General features: G+C 35.9%; 2 protein-coding genes and 1 non-coding gene across 4 annotated transcripts; 2 read left to right on the forward strand and 1 right to left on the reverse strand.

Moving 5' to 3' along the window:
- The first annotated feature begins 829 nt into the window (after nt 1-829).
- Nucleotides 830-1,821, forward strand: LOC121267606. Its single transcript, XM_041171558.1, has one exon. It carries the CDS (start codon nt 1,066-1,068, stop codon nt 1,402-1,404), a length of 339 nt encoding a protein of 112 aa, XP_041027492.1. The 5' UTR covers nt 830-1,065; the 3' UTR covers nt 1,405-1,821.
- A 2,365-nt stretch (nt 1,822-4,186) lies between these two features.
- Nucleotides 4,187-8,284, reverse strand: LOC121267607 (CASP-like protein 5B1). Of its 2 annotated transcripts, XR_005941048.1 has the most exons (4): nt 7,852-8,284; nt 6,177-6,309; nt 4,491-5,271; nt 4,187-4,451 (listed from the first exon to the last, which is right to left on the reverse strand). XR_005941048.1 is itself a non-coding variant. In XM_041171559.1 (3 exons), the coding sequence occupies exons 1-3, from the start codon at nt 7,980-7,982 to the stop codon at nt 5,068-5,070; spliced, it is 468 nt and encodes a 155-aa protein (XP_041027493.1). In that variant the 5' UTR covers nt 7,983-8,284; the 3' UTR covers nt 4,187-5,067. The 2 variants fall into 2 exon arrangements, 1 of the variants encoding a protein (XP_041027493.1); XM_041171559.1 differs by having other exon boundaries at nt 4,187-5,271.
- A 2,598-nt stretch (nt 8,285-10,882) lies between these two features.
- On the forward strand, nt 10,883-11,020 carry LOC121268745. Its single transcript, XR_005941255.1, has one exon. It is a non-coding gene; the product is annotated as a small nucleolar RNA Z247 (small nucleolar RNA).
- Nucleotides 11,021-14,135: the final 3,115 nt, after the last annotated feature.

The raw sequence follows: 14,135 nt of genomic DNA on the forward strand, positions 1-14,135 counted from the left end.
TTTCTTAAAAAAATGTTTATTAACCATTAGCATAGCCACAACATGTAGATAAAGAAAGCATGCATATATAGGATCGATCAGAAGAAATATCCATACGATATATCGTTTTATAATTAAGAGATTGATGCTTCTGCTTTTTTTTTTTTTTTTTGGCCCCTTAAGATGAGTTGAGTACCCCCAATTATATAGCCTACCTGACAGTGAAATTGTAACCAATTGGTTTCTTGCATCAATGGAAGAAAGAAACTCAACAAAAAATATTCATATTAATAATATAATCATTCCATTATATATAATCTTGCGTAGAAAACTGGCCAACAATGATAGATATAGATATATATATATATATATATATATATATATAGATCATATTATACATGTTATAAAAGTTAAAACTGGCCAACAAAAGTCACGTTTGGATTGAGAAGTGATAATCTCAACTCATCTCATTTAATCATTATAATTTTTTTAAATTCTCACATAAAATATAATAATAAATAATTCAACTTTTTCAAATTTTAAAACAATAATATTAATATTAAAAAATAATATTTTATTTAATTTATTTAACACATCTGATCTCATCCATCTCAATTTACTATTCAAACGCAGGTTGTATATTTCTCAGCTGAACAACGAGCTTATAAAGAAAAATAAATAAAGAAAAACGTGCCGACCAATTAATCTTGATAAAAGAGCTAAAACATGCCATAATTAATCAGACACATGCAGCTCCTAATTAAAACAAACAAGTGAAAATCATGTAATTAAAAAAGGGATAAGAACGAGATTTGGTAAGATGTACAGGATCCAAGATTTGTAGTTTGGATAGAGCTTTCATGATCTACAGCTAGCTAATTTCGCTCCAGGTATTCGTGCACGGTTTTGCATGCGTTGAAGTCTACTGCAGCTTGGAGTGCAGAGCTGGACCCCAATATCCCCCTTATTTACTTGCTGACCTCTTTTAAATTGACCATTCCCACGAATTCTTCTCCTTCCAATTAAGCAAACCAAAAATCTCTGATCTCTTCTTCTTTCTCTGCAGAAACGGTAGAAGTAGCAAAAATGGAGGGTCTTATTCCCTTTGTGTACAGGGCCATAATGCAGTACAAGCATGAAAAAGAAATTCCTAGTGCTCTTGGGTCCTACTGGTTCAATGAGTCACCCTCTGCTTCCTACATGCGACTTCCCGGCGGCGATTCTGGCCGTTTTCAAACGTCTGATCATATACAGCTTTTATGTTCTTCAGATCACCAATATCGGTTCTCTGCGTCGACTTCTTCTCCATCTTCTTCATCCAGGGCTCCTTCGTCGACTACCCAAATCATAGTGTCGTCTGGAGTTCAGTCCCCAGTACTTCGTCGTCTGGCTGCCCGTCGAGTGGCGAGTAGTAGTAGTTCATGATCATCGATCGATCGTCATGAAAATGGGGATGTGCCTGAAGAATTAGCTAGCTGAAGGCATGTTGGAATTAAGTACTGCAGGTTTTTACAGTATTTTGTGCATGGATATATCGACTGTGATCCTAAGTGTATCTAGAGGATTTGTTTGCTATTAAGTTTAATCTCTTTTTGTTTAATAATCTGAACCTTTTAATGGCTTTTGGCTTGGATTTGGAAGAGATTAGCGTCTGGACAAACCAAAGGGACGTCCCTACGCTTTGATTTCTGGTGTCTGTTTGAAATTACCAATGTGTAAAATAGAAAAATTAATGTAATTGTCATGCAGGATTGTGATGTCTGAACAAAAGGATGAGTCATGAACAAAAGACTATATCCTTTAGTAACTGTACGTAATTTCAAAGCAGCAGTTGCTTCTTTCTAATTCCCTTTTTTATTCTTTTCCTTGTTCGTTCTTCTTTCCCTTTCCTTCTTTTCTTATTTCCTTCTTTGGGTTGTGGGATCGATGACGTTTTCTTCTTATCTTCCGTTTTCCTTTATTATCAAGTTTTTCATTGAGAAAGTTCTTATTTAATTATATAACTATTTCTGGTCAATTATTTCCTACGAATTTATAAACTAATTATTTCACATTAAAATGAATCTATTTTTCTTGTAAATAATCATTTTCATTACAAATAACTCGTAAAAAAATGTTTATTTTTCTTGAAGCACGGATTAGAAACATGTAGAAAACCACGTTTTTTTTTTTTTTTCTCCAATTTCCGTCATCAAATAATATTAAATGTTCAGATAAAGTTGGCTCGGATGGATCAGGATCATTTGTAATTTGGATTAAACTTGCAATATTGTCCAACCATCTATTGTATAGGTTGACGTTTTGGAAAAATAGAATCATATTCCGAGGTAGAAGATTTCGCAAGATTGGAACTGGGTCTCCAAGTTAAATTAGCCTTTACTCCATTTGGTCATGTGGCCCACCTCACAAGCTATTTGACAAATTAAATGATTTTGAGGAAATGATATTTTGTATTTCTGAATATTTTCAAGATCACTTGTCAGTTTAAAACTTAAGTACTTATTATTTTTGATAGTTTATGTTACAAACTAAAATCCAAATGAATGAAGAAGAGAAGAAAGCACCATGATTTATGGGCTGTACTACGTAAAACTTCATGCATGCATGAAGCCATAGGACTTTTTACATGAAGAATAATTTCTTTTCCACGAACAAGAGCATTTTTATTTGGGCAGAGCGGATACTTGGTTTGGGAGCCCAAAAAAAAATAAAAAACAGAGAGCAGAATTAATTTTTAGCATATACTTTATAAAAAGAAAAATGATATCGAACAGTTTTAGAATGTTCAAATTACTAGAATCCTCTTTGAAGAAAGTAAGAATATCTGAGATCCACAAAAAAATAAAAAAAATAAAAAATAAAATAAAAAAAAAGGAGGTAAGAACCCTTTTTCATTTGAACGTCTCATAAATGTCTTTACAAATTGGTTTTAATGAAGTTCTTGTGCAATAAATGACGTTCCCAAAATTGCCAATGATAAGGGCCTGAAGGGGAGCTCAGAAATCAGAATGAAGTAAAAATAGAAAAAATCATCACACAAGTCAGGAGGTAGATCCACGTACAAGCAATTAAGCAACTATCCAGCGAGCCTTCTCGAAATTCCACGCAATGCCCACGATTTGAATGCTTATCATACAGCTCATTCATGGGTGTTCGCGAGATCTTCGCTATTCGGATTGGTGAAATGCATGAACACGATGACGTGGCACGTGATTTTTTGTGAGTTGTATTTGCTAAGATTCGGTTTTTCAACTCTCTTTCTAAACTCCTTGGGACTTTCTAAGTCCTCTGCTCCATTCCTTTCAACCATAGTATTCAAGGCCCCGTAACAAGCTTAAACTCAAGTTTTGGCACCAATGGCTTAAGAACGCACAGCACATTTCGGCTCAGGCCATGGATTTCTTGTTCGGGTCTTGGTTCGAATGTAGCGCGAACGTCGTGAAGAAGATACTGCCTGAGAACCCAGTTGTTGTTTACTCCAGAACTCGGGGCTCGTGGGTTCGAACCCTTCAATTGCCCATGCGTTTGTGTTGGATTTTGGAAGTGTGAAATGGGTTTTCTTGGAATTTTTGTTCAAGATGATCAATCTTCTAATGGGAATTTTTGTTGTTTGCTTTTTTAAAATGATTTCTCTTAAATAGTATTTTATAATTTTATAAAACTTTTGAGGTTGTTTTCAATTGTCCATTTTCTTATTTTCTGGCTTTTTAATTTTTTTTTTCCTTTTTTGTATAATTCTTAAGAGTAATAAATGACGACATTATGAAAAAGTGGACACGTTTGGATTCAGAGTGTTTCATCACATCTCATCTCATCACTACAACTTTTTCAAATTTTCATACAAAATATAATAAACAATTCAACTTTTTCTAATCCGAAAATAATAATAATATTAAAAAATAATATTTTAGTAATATTTTATTTAACTTTCATCTAAAACCATCTCATCTCATCTCATCTCACCGTCCAAACCAGCCCTAAATGACTAACATGATTTTTCAGTTAAAATTTGGCTAAACATTGGTGAGGTACATGTCAATGCTCCTACACATACCTGTGAACTTTTAACAATTCTCCTTAATTTGGTTAACCAGAAACATGCAGAGACAAAAAAAAAAAAAAAATGCTACTAGAACGCCTAGAAACCGTTTAAATTGAACAAATCTAGTTGATTTTTATCCTTTTCCTGCTAATAAAACTTTTAAACTTCTCAAAATCGAGGTTTCAAATTTCAAATAATCTCACACAACGAAAAATGAGTCCTGTCCTTGTCCAGAGTTCGGACCTCATCCAAATTTATCTACAACCAGACATTTTGCATGCGGCAAACAGATACAACTCATAGCAGGTAAAAGAAAGAAAGAAAGAAAGGGAAAGAAAAATAAGAGGCAAAGAACCAAGTCAGGCCTACCATATGATACATGTGATCCCAAAAACTCAACAATATGACTGGAAGTTGGAGCAAAGCATAACTTATCAAAAAAAAAAAAAAAAGTTGGAGCAAAGCATACTACCAAGCCCAAGCTGAAATGCCTGATCCCAGAGGTTGAACTCTTTGAAAAGCTAGACAATGAATGCTACTTTGCACACCTGTGGCTGGACAGAACCTAATAGGCTTCACATCAGAACATATATGCATATTAGGTGTGAATGTGGCTGCACCTTTTAGGCCCTTGGATATAGCTGGCACCGTCCTATTTCTTAGATGTCTGTTGCAACAACAGAGGAATGCAAGTCCTGAGTGTTTTCCAGATTTAACTGGTTAGACTGACTGAAATTTCTCGAAGATGTGAAGGTTGATAATGCAAATATAATATGTAGAGGAGACTCATAGACTATTCACTTCAAAGAGGTTGAGATGAAGGTAATACCACTAGGATGCAAGAGAAAGAAACGTGTTAAGATGGAATTTAAACCAATACTGGGATGAGAATGTGTAATTTAAACAATCAGATGCTACTGAAGAGGATGGATCCTGAAAGTTTCACAAAAATTAAGGTGAATTAGAAAAACATGAGCATTGGAGTAAAAAGAAATAATAGGTGCACTGCAAAAGTGTGATCTGCAGGGCTGGAGGACCTGAGTCATCTAAACTGAGGCTAATAAAATCCAAAACATCACATGAGATGATATGGCGGTAAAAGCCCAGGTGATGAAAGCAAATGCTATAGACATCTGGAATTTGTTGCATGGGAGATGAGGATTATGCTTGCAGAAAGCCAAGTCTCTTGAATAGAGAACTATAATCCCCGCTGATGAGCATGCAGCTGCAAGGGTTAAAGTAGCGGTCACCTGCAAATTTTGGACAGTTGTTATGCTCATGATTACATTTTTTTTATGGGCAAACTGATTTTCACGTATAGTGGCATGAAAATGCAGAAAAGTAGCTGTTCTGATTCCTACATGAACATGAATTCAGCACCCAATTCATGCAGAAATAATATTCATTTCAGAAACAAATTTCACAAGAAGAGATCAGAGAGGCAATTAACATATTTTAACAGTAATATATTTGAGTGATAATGTATACACAAGAAAGGAAGCTTTTAGCTTTTCTGTTCACCATAAATCCCATTCTTGGAAATTTCATGAAAGCTTATAAGAGGCAGAGAGCTCATGTGCGGATGAGGATAATAAACTTGTCCAGACTCAACTATATTACATGTAACAACATTTAATAAGGTTACCACAGTAAATGCACATGACTTCCTATTCACATTTTACTTGCTAGTAATTTGAAAGAGGATACCTATAAGAAAATGTTCGAAAAAGGATATGACCATCCCTGTGGCCTTGGAGGGTATTGGATCAGCTGGCATAATTTCAGTTTAGAATTTTCTTTTTTATGTATAATGAGGAGTCAAACATTACAATCACATGAAGATTGATTTGAGATGCTTAGTATGCAAAATTTCGAGAAGGCTAACAAAATTTGAGATGCTTAGTATGCAAAATTCCTCAAGCAGTGCTTCTGTGGCCCATAAAAATGGCTAACCAGTCGATTGGGCAGCAGTGGCCCACAATCAGGACGTTAAAAACACAGAAAGACAGATGAATATAACAATTAGCAACATATGATCAATGACGATTGCCAAACACATGTATAGGAATTAGGAAGCATGTGATTTATAATGTTCATACTTGCTTTATGGGAAGAACAAATTTACAGTGGCAAAATTAAGAGACGAGTTGAATACCCAATCGCCTACAACAAACAGGCTCACTAGGACTGGATTTTGAAGATCCCTCTTTCTTGTCAAAGCATAAATATCAAGACATGCAAGTCCAAAGCTCCACAGAACTTGAAGACCCATTGATGCAATTAAATAGCTGAATAAAAGCACAGATATCACCGTCAAAAATTTGCAAAAGAATGGTTGCTGTACAGAAATATCACTAAGAATTTTTTTTATAAGTAGCATCAATGAGAATTATAATAAAAATCCTTGCATGAATTGAGAACCAAATATCACAAACTTAGCAGGTTTAACAAGCCTGGACAACAGCATGACTGCATGAGACATGCAAATATTGCATTGGCCTCATTTAGTCCAGTACATTCTCATACTTCATCTAGATCTTTCTTAGCAAAAAGATGTTATAGATCTACTCACTACTCCAATGATCCAATCATTTATGGACTATTTTATATCCAACATGTAGTCTCCTGACAGTATGATTAGAAGATGCTTCAGCATACCACTCATTTCCAATTGTTAACAGGACGTTTAGACACATTGTCAAAACCTACATGTGCAAGAACTAATAAGCTGTTACAAGAATTGGTGTAGTTATCTCATTTTAGTATATTGAAAAAATTAAGCATCGTATCAGTGTCATAACTAGCTAATACAATAACGACAAGAAGAGGATTTTTTGGCTACATAGATAGATCCACTGACTTCATTTATCAAAAATAAAAGACATGTTCCGTTAAAGTCCATGAGCCCCAATCTGCCAAACATATAGTATTAATGTATTATGTCTAAAAAAGACATAAGCATTCAAAGTTGGATTTGACATCACTATCTTTATGAGTCTATGGCCTTCAAAGGTAGGCGTACTTAAAATGGCACTGGACACATGCCAAATTAGGTGTTCAACCATCAATGGTATCACGATTCACATTCCCAGAAACTGCCAAACATATTACTAGCAAGGACTCAATTTATGAAACAAAAAGCCACACTCCTAATATTGGTGAGCCCTAATCATTATAATATACAAAGAGCTATCGAAAACAGAATAATAGGCGTTTGAGTTTATTCTCCCAACTTGACTGCGTACATGACCGATTGCCTTTAAAGGACGGGGAATTTTCAATGAACACAAGGTTAGGTGTCCCTTATTGGTGCTTCCCACCCATAAAAACCACAGTTGCGGTTTTAAGTAACAAATGCTAATTTTTGCCTACAAATCGTTACTGAAAGGGAAAACAAGCTTTTTCACGTTCAAGCATCAACATGCTTTTCCATCAATTTCTTCTCAATCCTTTCTTCCCAGACTACAAACCGTAGACATTAAGTTTACATATAAACTGGAATTAATGAACACATTCAAGTTTACATTTTAAATGGGGTCATAAAGCGTAATCCATTATCCTTTCCGCGAGAAAAAACTGAAATTGCAGGAAAAAGATATGCTCACTACAGTTCTTGAGCCCAATCAGTTCCGATAGAACATGAGGCCACACTGAAAGGAGACTGTTTTCTCAAGTGATATGTATGATAAATAAAAGCGATCAAAAAAAGGACACCATTCTTCTTCTCCTCCACCCCCACCCATTTGATAAGTGGGTTTAAAACCTTACCAAAACAATAACAGAACTAAAGCAATTGACTAAAATGCAGAGGCGAAGAGAAGAGGAAATACCAGAAGGCAGTGAACCTAGCAAATCCAAAAGCACTAACCATCACCCCAATCGCCGCAGCAGCAAATGCACATTGCCCTAGCCTCAATATAAGCCCACTCACCGACCCCGGCCTCCCTACCAAATTCTTCATCTCCTCTCTGCGAATTGTTCCAAGCAAAAACCTCACCCGATTACCTCCATTCTTACAAAACCAGTCGCACAAAAAAGCGTGGGCATATCTTATAGGGAAGATTGGGATTTCAATTTAAGTTTTGAGCTTTCAAGTTTCAACAGGGTTGGAATTTCAAGGATTAGCATATAATATAGAATTAAGAATTCACGAGATTTTGATTCCACACGACTTTACTGTGCGAAAGGTGTGAGAAGTTTTTCGTCCAAAATTGAAAATTCTAAGCAATTCAATTCCATTTCGATTGCAATTTTAAGATGTCTATCTCATTCTAGTTTATCTCAATATCTAAATATTATAAATATAAATATTTTTTAATTTTTAACTTTTAATTTTTTTATTTAATTATTATCTAATTATTACAACTTTTTTAAATTTAAACAAAACATAAAAATATTTGAATTTTTTCAAGTTTGAAAACAAAAATAATATTTTATTTTTATAATATTTTTATTTAACTTTTTTTCTCCTATTTTCTAAAATCTCATAAAATATTTTAACTTAAAATATTTCACTATTATTCACAAACTATTTTATTATTATTTATAAAATTTTTATCTCATCTCATTTCAACATCCAAACAAAACCTTAAGGGAGCTTTAGATTGGTTGGCTAGAAAAAAAACATTAGGTAATTGAGAATGTAATTTCTTACTAGTGTTATGTCTATATTTTATTTTTTTAAAATGTCTATATAGATATAAAACCAAGGGTTTGAATTATTCATTTTTCAAGGGTTTGGAAATAGAAAATGTTTATCAGATCTTGCCTCTTTAAGAAAAAAAAATAGAAAAAAAAGTTAAAATGTACTATTGATCCGATGCATCGGTCCTTTGAAAATTATTAATTTTGTCTGTGATATAGTTTCTAAGAAAATCCAAGTTATCTTTGATCTAACTATCACATTATCTTACTTATGAATTTGCAAAAATGATTTTTTAGGCTAGTTTGGATTCAAAAATGAGATGAGATGGTTTTAAATAAAAGATAAAAATTGAAAAAAGTATTGTTAGAATATTATTTTTGAATATTATTATTGTTTTGAGATTTGAAAAAATTGAATTGTTTTTTATATTGTGTGTGAAAATTTGAGAAAGTTATAATGATGAGATAAGATGAAATGAAATGAAACATTTTCTGAATCCAAACCGGGTCTTAATATACATACTAATTTTATTATTCAAGCGATCAATCAGTACATAACATCTCTGAGAGTACTAATCCAGACACAACCTATGGACCATCCTCTAACCAAACTTGTTTGCCCTCCCTTGATAGAGCCAATTTTGCTAGACAACGTGCTACCCCATTACCTTCTCTGTGAATGAAATTAATCTCCGAACCTACTCTGTTTTTTAACACCCTCTTAACATCTCCAATAATGTGTCCATACCATGTCCAATTTTCTTCAGGATCTTTAACAACATTAATAACCATTTGTGCATCCCCTTCAAATATTACTTTGTTGAAATCCAATTATGCACATACCTCCATTGCTTTCCACAATGCTATGCTTTCTGCCATAACAGGTTGAGTCACCATAGAAGATCGATCACAATAAGACACAATTATTTCTTCTTCACTGTTTCTGATTATAATCCCAAAACCTACTCTCTCATTATGCACATCAACAGCTGCATCAACATTAGCCTTCAAATAATCTTCCTCCGGTTTCTTCCATTTTTGTTTTTGTTTTTCACATGTTCTTCCTTCACTTTTTTTTCTTTCCTTCTTTTAGATTTTGTGCTTGCTGGTATTCTTTCAATCTTACTATAGCAATTTTAATCAACTGTGTAGAACTTTCGAATTTATCCTCAAAAACTACTCTATTTCTTCTATACTAGATGCTCCTTAGGATAGAAATGGTTTCTTCTAATTTTTCAGTTTCCAGTGCTTGACTTAATTTATCCCATAGCTACATGAAATCATTCCCTACTAATGCCCAGTTTTGTATCGAACTTCCTATTTCTACCCACACATCATAAACTGTCATGCATTTCCATAAGGCATGCATGATAGTTTCTTCTTCAGTTTGACACAAAGGACAATTGGAGTTTTCTGTAATTTTTCTATTCAAAGTTGTACGAAACAGAGTCCTAGAAGATGTCAAAGACAAGATAAAGATTGCACCCAATAAGACTTCTAGTGATACACGATCTATAGATGATTCAAATATTGATAAAGATATAGATAACAACAATGTAACTAACCGATAAGTTTTGGGTATTTGTATTGTACTCAACTATGTACACTAAAGCAATTATATATAAAGCAGCACGTCTCCATATACGATGTATGGAGATCTGATTTATTCATCCTGAAACCTTGCCTTTCATTTATCCTTTTATGGTATCAAGAGCCATTAAAGACCAACGTCTGTGATCCATGGCTTCCAATTCCTTATCCTCCTCCCATTCTTCCTCTGTTGCTTCACCATCTGGTCTTCCTCTACAATTATATTCTCATTCGAATCTCTCAAATTTTATTACTATAAAACTCAACAAGGACAATTATTTACTATGGAAGGCTCAGATTATGCCATATCTACGCGGGCAACAGCCTTTTGGTTTTGTTGATGGAAGTATTCTTCCTCCGTCGTCTTACTTGCCTGATGTTGGGGGTATCTCACTACCTAATCCAGCCTTTACAAGGTGGTTTCAGCTGGACCAAGTGATCATCAGTTTGCTGGTGTCCTCATTATCCGAAGGGGTACTGACTCAAGTTGTTGGCCTTTCAACATCTCGTGAAGTTTGGTTGGCTCTGCAGCGAATGTTCTCTACCCACTCTCAAGCTCGAATCACAAGAATCAGGTTCTAACTTTCTACTCTTAAAAATGGTGACACTCTTGCCGCAATTGGCAAACCTTTGGAGGAATGTGAGATTGTTTCCTACCTCCTAGCTAGACTCGACACTGCCTATGATCCTCTTATTACATCAATTACAACAAGGGTTGATCCTATGACACTTGATGATGTCTTTGGCCACTTATTAACTTATAAGGCGCGCCTTGAGTAGCAGACCTCCGTTGTCGACATGGTAGTAGCCTCTGCCAATCTAGCAAAAAATAAAGAAGTTTCTCACAGCAATCGTCACAATGGTCACTGCGGTCGATTCTCCAATAATAATTTCTATAGTCGTGGCCGTGGTCGAAGCCATGGAACTCCCACCAACAACCCGCAGCCATCCTGCATCCAGTGTCAAGTATGTGAAAAGTCCAGACATTCGAAAATATCTTGTTGGCATTGATTTGATCATTCTTTTCAGAATTCTCAATCGTTGCCTACTGCTTTTATGGCAACTGCTCCTACCAACAATGACATTGCATGGTACACTGATTTGGGAGCCACTCACCACCTCACAAATGATTTTCAAAATCTCAATATTCATGCTGAGCCATATCATGGCCATAACCAGATTCAAATTGGTGACGGTACAGGTTTGAATGTTGATCACATTGGTTCCTCTAAATTACCTTTATCCCATAATTCCTTCTTATTGAAAAACCTGTTACATGTGCCCTCAGTTACAAAGAACCTAATTTCCGTGAGTCAATTTACTACGGACAATGGTGTTTTTATTGAATTTCATGGGGATTATTTTTGCATCAAGGACGAGGCCACGACGAACGTACTGCTACACGGCAAAGCTGAGGCTAGGCTATATCCTTTCCCCTCCACCATCTCTTGTTTACCTCAAGCTCTTCTCTCCAACTGTGCTCCATTGACTACTTAGCATTCCCGTCTCGGTCATTCGGTCATCCCTTCATGAAAATAGTTCATAGTATTGTCTCTAGATTTTCTCTACCTATAATATCTAATAAAATTGATAGTGTGTGTGCTGCTTGTCAACAAGGCAAAAGCCATCAACTACCATTTGTTATGTCTGAGACTATCTCCAAGGGTCCGTTAGATTTTATTTTCAATGATGTATGGGGACCATCCCCTTGTTTATCTACTGAAGGGAATAAATATTATGTTCTTTTTGTTGATCATTTCAGTAAATACTCTTGGTTATTTCCCATTTCCCAAAAATTAGATGTTCTACCTTTGTTTCGTTCTTTTTATCTACATGTAGAACGCTTCTTTAGCCGTAAAATACAAATGGTTCAAACCGATTGGGGTGGTGAATTCCGGAGTCTCCATAAATTTTTTGATACTCTTGGGATTCATCACCGTATTACTTGTCCTCACATTCATCAACAAAATGGCTCCGTCGAAAGACATCACCGGCACATTGTGGAGACTGGTCTTGCCCTCCTATCTCACGCATCTATACCATATAAATATTGGGATTCTGCATTTCAAATGGCTTGTTACCTAATCAATCGACTACTAACTCCTATCTTATCTCACATCTCCCCGTTTGAAAAATTATTTGAACGGCCTCCTGATTATTCCCTTTTACATGTTTTTGGGTGTGAATGCTGGCCCTATCTTCGACCCTTTAATCGTCACAAAATGCATTTTCGGTCTCAAAGGTGTATTTTTCTTGGGTATAGCTCTCATCATCGTGGGTATAAATGTCTTGAACCCACATCTGGTCACATTTTCTGTCACGACATGTTATATTTAATGAGTCCAATTTTCCGTTCAGTACTGTCAAAGACAAGCCTCTCTTAGTTCAAGCTGATCTTACTCCCTTACCATCCACATTACGAGTGCCAAGTCCATCTCCTCCATTGTCGCAACCACCAGAGTCATCCTTTCTACTCCTTTCAGAACCTATCAATTCCATCTCATCTATTCCTGTTGAGTCTCCACAAAACACATCCCCTTCACCCAATTCGCATCAATCCAGTCCTTCATTGTCTGCATCTACCCAGCCAGCTGCAGCAGAAATTACACCACCTCGACCTCATCTGATGCAAACTCGGATCCAGAACAATATTGTTAAAACCAAACAATATCATGATGGTTGTATCCGATATCTTATTCCCAAAGCTCTTGTGGCCATCTCAGATTTTTCCCTGACTGAACCATCGTCATATACTCATGCTTCTAAACACCCTGAGTGGAGACAGACCATGAATGCCGAATTCAACGCCTTGCTAAAAAATGGTACTTGGTCACTTGTTAAGCCGCGAACTGATATGAACATTATGGGGTGTCACTTGGTTTACAAAGTTAAACGTAAGCCGAATGGCACACTTGATCGGTACAAGGCCCATCTTGTGGCCAAGGGGTACCATAAAAAAGAGGGTCTAGATTTTCAAGACACATTCAGCCCAGTGGTTAAACCCACTACCATTTGACTTGTGCTAGCTCATGCTGTTAGTCATCGGTGGTGCATCAAACAGCTAGACGTTAATAATGCTTTCCTCCATGGAATTCTTAATAAGGAAGTATACATGCAACAACCTCCCGGCTTTGCTCATCCTCAATACCCGATCCTGTATGTCGGCTTCATAAGGCACTTTGTGGTTTAAAACAGGCACCTACGGCCTGGTATTCACGCCTAAGTGACAAGCTACTATCATTGGGTTTTGTTAATGCTAAGTCAAATGCATCACTCTTTACTTTCCAACGTGATTAGCTAACCATCTACATTCTAGTTTACGTGGACGATATATTGATCACAGGTTCATCCTCATCTGTTGTCTCCTTTGTAATTCAATCTCTTGGTATGGAATTTGCTCTTAAAGATCTTGGGGACATTCACTACTTTCTCAGCATTAAGGCTCACTTGTAGCAGAAGGATTATTCCTCTCTCAACAAAGATATATTCTGAACTTACTACAACGCACTAATATGATGAACGCCAGACCAGTGGCCTCCCCGATGTCTACCTCTCATACACTGTCCATATTTGTTGGTGATGCCTTTGAAGATGAAACACTTTACAGAAGCACAGTTGGGGCACTTCAATATCTATCATTAACAAGAGCTGATATATCTTTTGCAGTAAACAAAGTGTGCCAATTCATGCATCGACCCACAACAGTTCACTGGACAGCAGTGAAACGCATACTTCGATACCTGAAACACACTTTAGATCATGGTATCCTTCTTCGACCAAGCTCTAACTCACAACTTATAGCATATTCTGATGCCGACTGGGCAGGGTCACCTGATGATCGAAGGTCCACAAGTGGGTATTGCATTTTCTTTGGAAATAA

The sequence above is a fragment of the Juglans microcarpa x Juglans regia genome, chromosome 5S (genome assembly GCF_004785595.1).
Source record: "Juglans microcarpa x Juglans regia isolate MS1-56 chromosome 5S, Jm3101_v1.0, whole genome shotgun sequence".
NCBI lineage: Eukaryota > Viridiplantae > Streptophyta > Magnoliopsida > Fagales > Juglandaceae > Juglans > Juglans microcarpa x Juglans regia.

What these genes read in the sequence shown, in the direction of transcription:
- LOC121267606 (XM_041171558.1), top strand. Translation starts at nt 1,066, where the DNA reads ATGGAGGGTCTTATTCCCTTTGTGTACAGGGCCATAATGCAGTACAAG.
- LOC121267607 (XM_041171559.1), bottom strand. Translation starts at nt 7,982, where the DNA reads ATGAAGAATTTGGTAGGGAGGCCGGGGTCGGTGAGTGGGCTTATATTG. An exon ending in GCTAGGTTCACTGCCTTCTG is followed by an intron (nt 6,310 to 7,851) that starts GTATTTCCTCTT and finishes GCTTTTATTCAG; the next exon opens with CTATTTAATTGCATCAATGG. An exon ending in TGTTTGTTGTAGGCGATTGG is followed by an intron (nt 5,272 to 6,176) that starts GTATTCAACTCG and finishes CAAAATTTGCAG; the next exon opens with GTGACCGCTACTTTAACCCT.